We start from the raw sequence: 11,624 nt of genomic DNA, 5'->3' as shown, positions 1-11,624 counted from the left end.
TTTTTGAAACACTTTCTGACCAGGCATGAAATTCATTACAGACATTATTCAATAACTCTTTAGGGTCTTTTTGGCTTTAATTAGTATCTTGAGCATTATTTCTAAATAGCAGTGAATTCATATGTTCATAAAGAAGCATTCACAGGATAAGCTGATACATTGTTCATTCTGGAACTTATAGGATCATGTGGATCAGTAAAAGCATAATGAGAGACTGTTGCTGCTACCCAAACATAGAGGCAAGAGAGAATTTTTCAACCCCTGCCACAGCAGGCGTTGATAGGTTCTCAACAGGGGTTGATAGATTTTAAAAGGTGTCTCCACTAGAGACCTAAAAGAATAAATATTTTCAAACATAGATCAGAGTGCTCAAAGCACAAAAAATGAGTTATTATCTTTAATATAGTATGTGCAAAGATTTTTTACCCCACATTTTATTTATTGTATGTAGTTAAAAATCTATTTTAAATATGCAATTGTTAAATTTCCAGAAAGCTTTACTAATTATGCTGTCTAGAAACATTAGAAGAAAGAACTTACTAGAACATTGCAGAGACTTGTTAACAAGCATAAGAAAAAAAAGAAAAGCTAAAATTCTGGCATCTAACCGTAGACATCTGTGATTTGCATTTTCAGTAAAACTTAGCAAGTTTTACTTTACTTTACTTTTTACTTTACTTTACTTTCAGTAAAACTTTTATGTCAGGTCTGAATTCTGAAACAGCAGCAAATGTCCAGTTGTGGTGTCTCCAGACCACAGGCAGGCAATGAAAAATGAGTGACCCTCTGTGAAAAGTTCAGTTTATATGACTCACTAAACATGCACATGAACTGTGTGGAAGAAATAGATGCAACTATTCAGAATGCAGTTCTGAAGAATAAAAGTAACCTTTGACTACAAATTATTTGCTTGACTAAAAAGCAAAAGCATCGTAAGAAAATGGAACTCCTGACTAAGGAACAGGATGTTACTTGGCAGAGGGAAGTATGAGACATCCCTGAAATACAATGAGGCAGGGAACAAATGGCTAGACAGCAGTTCTGAAGAGAAGGATCAAGGTGATGAAGTAGACCACAAGAAAAGTGTAGGTTATCATGAGGTATAAGATAGCCCATAGGCTGAAAACTTTGCAGATCACATCGCCCTGATGAAAAGCAACCAAGCCTCAAGAAGAGACAGAAGACCTCTTTTATGAAGTACTACAAACTGAAAAAAACTTTCACCATGAATGTCCTGGAAGAGATGAGGAACAACCTTAAACAAACTTTCTCACGGCTACATGAGAAGATATAGCCAGGCAGCTTTTGGCATACTGTACTTCTGTGAATGAGGCCAGTCATAAGAGGACCCACAACAGAAACATGGCCAACTCCTGGTCTCCCTCCTTGTTTTATGTGATTTTTTGGGAGTGAACAGTTAACTGTGTGAGCCATAGCCTTAGCTGACGAGGTGTCTGTGAGGGATTTCCTCTGACAGCGGTACTGTGGCACGGCACCAGGCTGGTTACGGCCTGGCCCGGGCCCCGCTGCGGGCACCGGGCACCTCCTCACTTCGTCCGCCTTGGCGGCCAGAGCGCCCGTCCCTGCTCCCGGAGACACAGGGACCCTGGGGCCAGACCACCAGAGGAGAAGGCGGCTTGGGGAGATCACTCCTGCCCGCTGGGGACTGGGCAGATCGGAACGTGTCCATTCTCTGTCCCTCTCGGGCTACCCCTGCCCGTCCCCCTGTCCCTCTCGGCTGCCCCGGACCTGCGGCCCTGAGGCGCCTCGAGGAGGGGGCGGCCCGCGTTCTGTCTCTGGGAGCGCAGCCAAGGGAATGGGCCGCGCTTCCCGGAGTGGGGAAGAAAGTTCCGAGAAGCGGCTCACCCGGCTGGTCGAGGTGGGAGGAGTCGCCGCCCTGCCCGGGGAGGGGCGGCCGAGACGCTTCCCGGCATTGACTGAGGGGGCCGGCGCGTTCCGACCTGCGGGGACCCCGCTGACGCCGCCGTGAGGGAGCTCCCGGCGGCTGCAGGTGAGTGATGCCGGTGTCCCCCGGTCACGGCAGCTCCCCGTCCCTTCAGTGACCCCTCGTCCTTCAGATCCCCCTTCCTTCAGTGACTCCCCGTCCTGCAGATCCCCGTCCCTTCAGTGACTCCCCCTTCTCCTCTCCGTCCGCGGGCGTCCCGTCCACCCTCGCTGAGGGGAGCTCTGTCTGCCCCGCTTAGGAACACCCACTTCTCCACTCCGGCACTTGTTTTGAAGAGGCCTCTAGAGTTTTTGCTTTGAATTTTACACTTCTGATGCCCTCTTCACCCTTTGCCCGCCCGTTCTCCCGTGTTTTGCAGGCACACTTCGGTACGAGAGGGCTGGAGCAGCACCTCGTACAGCATCTCCGACCTCCGGGAACCTGCAGCATCGTCGCATACCCATGAATTTAAGGCGCTTCATGACCGTCTAGTCTCCTCTGCTTTCAGTATGCCCTCTGCTTTCAGTATGCCTACAGCATAAAAGCTGCTGATTTCACTTGAGCAAAAATTACCTAGGTGGGTAGTGGGTAAAATACTGCGTGGGATGAGGATGCTGCTGCACCTTCCAGAGGTGATTCGGGTTTGGTTTCAACGTCCCCTGTAGCAACTGTTTCAAGAAAGTGTTGACTTGTTCAGAAATGTGAGCCCAGACCTTTAAATCCGGCATGATACAGAGAAAACTTGTTGCTCCCACTTTCTTTTAAGCAGCTAAAATCCATTGCTTGATCACAAGGCCCTTTGAGTAAACTAGAAAACATAAATTCTAGTGTGGTTCTGGAAGTTTTTGGAATTTGACTATTTTTTGCATAACCTTTTTGCCTCTCCTTTAATCTAAATTTTGCATGTGTAGACCAAACTCTAGCATAATATAGATCCTAGCAGAGTTACAAGTAGATAATGCTTGATAATTAACTTCTCTACAATTCTCTACAATTGCTGACATTTCTGATGGGGCAGGAGTAGTTTTACCAAGTTCATTAATTGCTTTATAGTTTTAGATCCCATTTCCCCTCTTTCTCAACTGCTTTTTTGTTTGGATTCTTGTCTTTGTGGGACCGTGCAATGCATGTTTTTCCATTTTGGCAGAGATTTTCAGAAATGCATCACAGAGCTTTCTGTTTATCAAAACACTGGAGCTAAAACTACCCCTCAATGGTCAAATCATTACATGTGTATCAGACCTTAATTATAGAAATTACTTTCTTTCTTGTGTAGCCTTTTAAATTTGTTGCTCAGCCATTAAATTACAAAGGCTTATTAGGAGCTTTCAGTGTCTAATACACAGATGTATTTTGTGTACTAAGTGTAATTGAAACCACCTTTAAAATTACTGGGGAGAAAAAAAGCAAGTACCAGGACTAAAGGAAAGATTCATCCACTTTAGATTGTGGTATCTCAGATACTCATTTTCTTATTAGCATTCAGGATTGTTAACAATCAAATTTTCAATTTTCTATATAAACTGTGATTTTTGTTTCAATTTTCATTCCATCTATTTAGCTGAATGTTTAGTTAGGATTAGTTAGCCTACCTGTGCTCTGCTTACTTTCTAGAGGTGTCTCTTTGTAGGCTGTAGATAGAGTTTATTAGATTTTGGTACTAAAATGTCACTTATGTTATCAATGTTGTGTTGTGTGGTAGAAACTTGGACTGTGATCCTGATCCTCAGTTAGTTTATGAAGTAGGGGGAATAACAGGATAGGATGAACAGTGTTATGTATTATTACTTGATTTGCCTCACTGACAGTCTTCTTCTATGTCTGCTTTAGAAAAACTTGTTCAGTCCATGGTTCAGTTCATGAGCTGGTATCCATATCTAATATCTAGGTACTCTCCATTAAATAGATTAAGTGTTCTGCAACTGAAAACATTTTTTTTATCTCAGCCTGTGTACATTCTCAGATTCATTTAAGGATTTGGCTTGTGCCTGGCAGCTGTTTTAAATAAGCAAAGCAAAGGACACTGAGAAAACAAAGTTGTATTAAGTATGATTTGAAATATGTGCCTTGCAAGATTGCTACAAAACAGATTACCTCTGCAGTCAGCTTTGACTAGATGTTCATAGCAGGGGCTTCTTTTCCTGACACACACAGGTTCCAGGTGCTGCAGCATGTGCCCTGTATAGCTCCAACTCCTAGTCAATTGAATTTTGGTGCTTCAGTGACTTTGAAGTGGCGTTTGATGAAATGTTAATCTTTGGTGTGCTTACTAGGTAAATAATGAGAATTTCTTTTTAATTTCATGCATGGCATCACAAAAACTTTGGCTTGGACAGGACTTTGGGGATCGTGTAACCAGCTTTTACCTCTGAAGGAGAAATCATATACTTGAAGATATTTATTTAAAATATTCACAGACCACCTACTTAAGGAAATTTAATTTTCTCAAAGGTAATTCACTCCTGTGCTGCCTCCACTTCTTGAGTGACTCCTCTTTAATTGTGTTTAATCTGAACAATTCCTGTTGCTGCTGAATATTATTTCAATTGTTGTCAGCTCTCCAAAATAATTCTGTTTTATTTAAGTATCTATCAGTGCTGATTAATTTCAAGATAGGCAGGGGAGTCCCAAATCCCTCTGTATCAGTTTTGTCACATCACAGGTTACATTTTTCCAACAGGACAATTATAATTAGACTATGAAGTTATGATTAAAAAAAAACAAAAAAAAAAAACGAAATAGTGTTTTAGCCTGCAGCCTGACAAAACCAAACAAGTCTGCTTTATTTCCCCAGAGAATTTGAGTTTTTATAAGAATGGAAAGAATGTACACTAAAGATGAAAGATTTGTTACTCAGCTAACTTCTGTAGTCCTGGCAGATCATTTGGTGCAAAACTGACTTCAACTTGCTACTCATCATCTCACCTTTTCTGGCTACCTGTCTTCATTCCCTTTGTTGTTCTATTTGCACTTTTGGCAAGGATGTTGTTAATCTATTACCATCATTTTGCTGTTGTTACTTTTTTTTTATTAAATTGGTAATGTATTTTGTAGAACTGGAGCCAAGACACAGACTTATAAATGATGATTTTATAAAAGTACTTAATTATTGATAATACAGTATAAGTGCTTGACATTTGTTGGTGCTGATTATTATGTGTGATTAATTTATTAGTCACAGGCAGATGTTTCTGAATAAAGAGGATTTAATTGAAAATACTGCTCTTATATTAAGGACCCTATTTCTTTCTTCTCAACTAGTGTTTCATTTATTTAAAATTACTTCATATTCTCTTTTGTTAGAGAATTCTAGGACTTTTCTCATGAAAACCGGTTTGTTACCTACAATTGCACATATTACCACAATTTATTTATTATGCACTATTAAACTAGATTACTAACATACCAAGTAGTGTCGACCATCGTCATTATCCAAAGAGTGACAATATGATTGTATTTTGGTAATCACTTATTATATTACACTATAGCAGCATCAGGCTTTTGCATCTAGGCTGTGCCACTGGTGAACTGCTGGTGTAAATGAATTGGTGTAAATGATTAGCTGTTAGTTAAATTAGGCTCAGTTTCATCACAATAATTGGGAATTGTTCTTAAGAGCGTAAAAAAGTTTGGATTTATTTTCCAAATAGGAAGTAACTTAAACAAGTATGTAAATATTCCACAGTAAATATATGTAAATATTCCACAGTACCTTCCCACTGTTTTTAATGTTGGATTTAAATGATTCATAACCAGTGGTGCAAAGTTTGTGTGTCCAACCCCAAAGATATTTACAAAATTAGGAGACTTGCAGGGCCAGATTTTCATCATGCTGATGTGATTAAGCCAGGAGATATGCTGCTGAACCTAACTGGCCTATCTTAGAGCAGAGAGTTGTGTCCTTTGACTTTGAAAACAGATTTAGTTTCACATTTTTCCTGGGGGGAGGTGGGAGGGGAAAGAGGTTTGTAAGATTTGGCTTTGTATCTTAATATAATTTCATACAACTTGAAAAACAGCAATCTGCTGAAGGAGTTCCCAGAATTTTTAACATGATCTGCCTTGGAAAAGTTTTTTTGTGTCATTTACTTACCACTCTTTTCTCTATATTGTCTTGTTTATTCCAGACGATACAGAACCAATTATTCTCACTTTTAGGTGCTAAAAAAACCTTGGAAAATCTAAAAAAAAAAAATTTCCCTAAATCAGTTCTTGGAATAATCTAATAGTTGCATGTGAATTTAGCCTAACTTCTCAAAAATATTTAAATTCTTCATACATGGTGATCTTAGTGTTACATAAATACTTCTGAGGGTATTTGTTTAGTGGCAGGAAAGACTGCAGAAACTTATGCATTAGGCAAGACAACACTCAGCTGGTAAATATGGGGGCCTGCATGTGAAGCATTTGACCTCACAAGGAGAAGTTTGGGCACACTGCAGCAAGGGAGCTTGTTTTGTGCATTGAGCCCTGGGTTGCAATGCTGCATGCAGAACTGTTCTACTGTGTTCATGTGACCATTAGAAACACATTTTAAAAAAAAGTTTGAAGTCTTTCTTTTTATTCTTTGGAGGAATCCAAAGCTTCTCAAAACCATGTAATTTAATTAAACTTATTAGACCTAAGAGTCTGCAGCTCTGAGGCATTAAATCAGAAGTTTTCTGCTAGAAATAAATACCATAGTGAATTCCCGGCCTTTCTGAAATCTGTAAATGTTCTGTTCTTAGCTTTAGTGGGGACAGGTCATTTTGGTTATCTCCTGCTAAGCAGTTGCAATGTCTGTTATGGAAGTAGTGATAGAAGACTATCAGTATTCTGCACAGCTTCAGAAATGTAAAATGTACAAGCTTTACGTTAAAGATAGCTGTATCCATTGTCCTGTTCCTGTTGTTTGTACTCCTTGTACCCTCTGTGCCTGAGAGCTTTAACCATTCTGCAGCCTGATGTTTAGCTTTCCCTTCTGCATGGAGGAGTTTGCATGTGACTCATGTCTTCTGAAATCTAACGTACAATCAGTCCTTCAGAACTGGGCTGTGCAAGTCCAAGAGTTTCATCCTGGCACGGCATGAGTGTCAAAGTTGTAAATGGAATGCAAAATAGAGCTCTGTGTTTCTTGAGATGACAATCCATCTGGGAATGGAACTTGCTGAGACTTAATATGTGTGTTTCAGCTCCAGTCTAACTAAAGCCCTCCATATATAGTGTCCTGGGTGCTGACAGAGGAGTCTGCTGGATTCATCAGTCAAGCTGTCAGTGGGGCAGAAATCACAAGGTATTTTGCACCTTTAATACTCTTTTCCCCTTGTTAGGATGGAGATCTTACTTGTGCAGGAAGAAAGCCAAAATATATTAACTCAAACTTCTACTTCAATATTTATTTGAAATAAGTGGATAAAAAACTTTAAAGATATTGTGTGATTTATTTGTTTAGACTCAATTGAATTTTTTGAGTATAATGCTACTTTTCTGTAACTAGGTCTGAAAAACAAGAGGTTTATGTTTTTCATTCCTTATCTTTCTTTGTGCATTCTTCCTGAATTTCTCTTAAGCTTCCTGGAGTCTTTGTGATTGGGTTTTTATTTATTCATTCTTAAATATAGTAATATTATCTGGACTATTGTTTGGCATGTTGCATTTCTTGTGAAAGAAACAAATAAATAAAAACTTTTTCTTTGCTGTTAAGTCTTATGCAGGAAGAAGTAGACAGATGATGAATCACTTCATGATTCTGGCAGTACTGCTCCCCCTGAGGACGTGCCACACTACATACTCACAGCAAGGTAAATGTCTGAATGTTTGATTTTATTTGAAAGCAATCTACAGCAACTGAAGCTTTCAACTTGCTGATTTGTAAATCTCTGATCAAGCAACATGTCACACATTTAATCAAATTATTCTCTTTGGTAGGATCATGGAGCAATTTTCATTATTACCTTTTGTAACCCTGTTATGCAAAATTACCTGTTGAATCAGCAACTTGCAATGATGTGAAGCCAAAGTGTATTTATTAATTTTCTCCTCCTCTTTCTCCTATGATCTGTACTGTCATCTTCAAATAATTTATTTCCTCTTTGACAACTTCTATGGTTTTTAGTTTCTTTCCTTTCTTTTTTTGTCTCATGTCTGAAAACTTTAGCATTTCTGTTGGCTCTTTTCTGATTGTGCCACAAGATTCCAGGACCAGATTTTTATTTTTTATGCTTCGTATATTTATCCAATACAAATACAAAAAGAAAATATGCATATTTGAAGGGGAAAAACTTGAATATAATGATAACTTTTCAAAAGGCTGTGTATTTTAAGGTAAAAAATACTTCTTGTATACTTGCTGCTAGCAATAGCATTTGGGTATGTCTCCATTAAAAGAAAAAAGAAAATTCTTAATTGACCTTTCTGTGACCAACAGTAAGAAGGCAGACCTTAACAGGCTCTAGACTGCATTATGGAAATTTCATTGCCTTTTTTTAAGCTGGTGAAGAAGGAAAAGAGAGGTTTGGGGTTTTTAAAATATATTTATTACCATACTGAAGGAGTAATATATCTCTTTCAGACATTTTGTCTCTTCAGCCTTGAAATTCACCACTCACCCAAGTCTCAGTTTTGAGACATTACTAGGGCTCCTAGAACGGCAAAACTTCGTAATGCAGGCGAGTCCAAACAGTTATTTCATTACAGTAACTTGGTTACTTGTTTTCACATGCAATTTTTCAGGAATAAAATTAGTGTCTGTTGTTAATCATAGCTATTCACATAGTCTTGAGTTAGCTTGCAAGTTAAAACAAGTCTTAAGATGCCTTGATCACTTAATTTTGCTAGGAGATAATATTGTAACTGTAAATGCTGCAAATACTTCCACATGTTAAAACTACACTACAAAATTCTTTAATACCTGCATTGTAAGTTGGTGATCATAAACATTTTGGATATATCCTTAACTATATTGTTTCTTCTATTTTTTAGTACTGTGTATAAGCTCCAACTGGTGATCTAGACTGTCTTATGCCAGATTTTGAAGAAAAATAATAGTGTGGGGTATGTGATATGTGGTCTAACTGATGAGAGTTAGTGGAGAGACACTTACACAGATGGAGAAGAAACAGAAACTAATAAGACCTAAAGCAGTTCTTTCATCAAGCTAATTAAGTGTGGCAGGTGGAAGTATTCTTTATGGCAAGAAAAGGGATGATATTTTCATTTGGACAAAAAGAAACAGATGCAGAAAAGAGATGCAGGCTCATCATCAATGCAATAGGCATAATAGTGACACTTGCAATTAGATTTTGCTAGAAGAAAAAACAGAAAGAGGACAGGGAAATTCAGAAGACATGCAGAAGTTTCTTTTAATGGTGTATCCTGAAGAAGAAAGGGGTTTCTGCCAGCAGGCTGGCTTTTCTTTCAGGTATATTTATTTTCTTTCCCTGGACTCTTACTTTGTGCCATTGAATTTAATTGAGAGACTAGCAGGGTCCTTTCCTTCCCCCAGTTCCTTTCTTCCTCTGTGGCTTGAGCAGTGCAGACAGAAAAAAAACAATAGACAACAACAAGGTCCAGAATTCTAGATCAGCTTGTGTATGTGAAATGAGTTCCCCCAAGAAGTTTGGTACACGGTGCTTCAGGTAAACAGATGATGAATGTACAAGTAAGGTTGACCAGAATACTGGAGACAAACAACATTACAGTCAGTTCTTAAGCATAAGTTGGATTTTAACAGTGTTTATCTTGTTTTGATGGTATAAGTCTGAAAAACGTGGGAAGATGAAGTGTTTTTTGTCCTATCTTCCCAAAATAAAGTGATACTCCACTTCCACAGTTAAATTTATAAATCACTGTGTTGTTTTGGTTGTTCTGGCTCCTTGCCTAGTCACTTGTTGGCAGTGAAGCTAATAAAAATATTTCTTTTTTCTGGTGAAACCTAAAATTGATGCCTTGTCATCATTCAGTGAAATTTACCCCCAAGCCTTCCACCTTATTTATTCAGTTTCAGACAGAAATTATCATAGGTACTGGGTTTCCTTATGGCTGTATAAAACTGATGCCCATAGTTTTTCAAAGGCAGCTGTGAAGCAGCAGATTTACATTTTATGGACTGCGTCATTACCATAGCCAAAAAGGAAATTTTATTTCTGCATTTGAAATATTTTGCACTTACCTTGCAGAGACACTAAGGCTGTCAGTTCTGCTTTCACATAAATTTACGTGTTAATCATTTCCTGGTAATTATGTATTAACAGTGAGACTTTACAGAAGGTGTGTTACATATATTTCTTTCTCCAAAATACTTGAAGATACTACAGTCCTGGTTCTATGACCATGTTTTTGAACAGTTAAACTTGATTTCTTCTCCAAGCTTATCTGAAGATGGTTTCTCTAGATGGAAAGCATATGGTTTTCATTTTGCTGTGACTTTTAGTACCCTTGAAAATGGAGTAGGTTAAAAATATCCCAATAGAGTTTTTGGATGATTTGATAAAAGAGAATCCTTTCTTCCAGCAGTTTTTAATAACTTTGTACTTTCTTTCCTCCATTTATTCTTTAAATATAGTCTGGGCTTATATAAACAACAAAGTTGTATCAGTGTCTGTCTTCTCATAATAAAGGAATACGCATATAAAGTTTTATTTGCTTCCTTTGATTGACCAGAGATTGTTATAACTGCTTCTTTTCTTGAGCCTTTCATTCCCTTTTCCTAATGTAAAAATCCCTGTGTCAGAAAACTGCACAGAGGTTAGGATAATGCAGATACTCGAGGATAAATTGCAGAATGATTTGGATACATGCTGGCTACCAGAAGCATCTGTCAAAATGTAGATTCTCAGTCTAAATCTCCTGAATGCTTGTGTTTCTGCTAGTGATACAAGGTGAAAGTTTCAAGTGGTTCAGTGGGCGAAGTGTCTCTGGGAGACAGGAATAGAGGTGTCAGTTTTGTGAAAGGGGGCTCTGAGGTCACTCAGTCCTTCATGTCCCTGATGATTCTGGCTGTAATGTGGCAGGAATGCACAGAATGAGTTCTATTTTATTAAAAGGTGTAGCTATTTTTGTGTCTCTTTTCTGTGTCTTGGTTAGGATGTACATTCTGACCTTGTCCTTTTGTAACAAGCAGAAGCACCTTGGAAAGCATCTGTGGCAAAAAAAGCTTAGTTATTCAGTCGTTTCAGCTCCCTTGCTTCATTACCAACCAGATCAAATTTAGGGGGTTTATGTTTGTGTAGATTTCAGGAAGTAGAGAAATGACAAATCAGTGAGTGCTATATTTAATCTCTTCCAACAGTTAGGGTTTTTAGGGAGGGGTCACAAAGGAATAATCTAAAAAGAGGAACCACATACAGGGTTATTGGTAGTTTTCCACAGAACAATCTTGCAGTGCCTTTTATTTCCCAACACCAAAAGGGACTTCAGTCTGACTTCTAAAAAAACTTTGCTTTATCGTGTCATAGAGAAGTATGTACAAGAGAGAAGTATGTACAAGTTCCATTAGAACCAGTTGAAGAATCCACGGCCATGACCTAAGCTCTGTGTAGAGCAATTAGGAATGCACTTAATACTAGGCTATGATCTAAGCTAGCTACTGGAGGGAAACTATCCTATTCTGTTAAAATAACAAGTTTTGCATGAACTCCTTTTGTCTGTATTATGTCAGAGATAAAATACAGAAAACAGCCCAGAGTTTTGGCCTAATGAT

At 38.5% G+C, this 11,624-nt stretch overlaps 1 protein-coding gene across 6 annotated transcripts in view; it reads left to right on the top strand.

Annotated features, from left to right (window-relative positions):
• Positions 1–1,642: 1,642 nt before the first annotated feature.
• Positions 1,643–11,624, top strand: part of OSMR (oncostatin M receptor) — a 31,018-nt gene continuing 21,036 nt past the window's right edge. Inside the window, exons 1-5 of one of the 6 annotated variants that reach the window (XM_077171566.1) lie at positions 1,643–2,011; positions 2,325–2,522; positions 4,282–4,396; positions 7,148–7,217; positions 7,629–7,725. In XM_077171566.1, coding sequence (XP_077027681.1) covers positions 7,653–7,725 — 73 coding nt within the window. In that variant the 5' untranslated portion in view covers positions 1,643–2,011; positions 2,325–2,522; positions 4,282–4,396; positions 7,148–7,217; positions 7,629–7,652. Of the gene's footprint in view, positions 2,012–2,324; positions 2,578–4,281; positions 4,397–7,116; positions 7,218–7,628; positions 7,726–11,624 lie in introns of all 6 variants that reach the window. The other 5 variants (XM_077171565.1, XM_077171564.1, XM_054652379.2 and 2 more) reach the window with 5 other exon arrangements.

The sequence above is a fragment of the Agelaius phoeniceus genome, chromosome Z (assembly GCF_051311805.1).
Source record: "Agelaius phoeniceus isolate bAgePho1 chromosome Z, bAgePho1.hap1, whole genome shotgun sequence".
In the NCBI taxonomy this organism is placed as follows: Eukaryota; Metazoa; Chordata; class Aves; order Passeriformes; family Icteridae; genus Agelaius; species Agelaius phoeniceus.
This window is presented reverse-complemented; position numbering and strand designations above follow the sequence as displayed.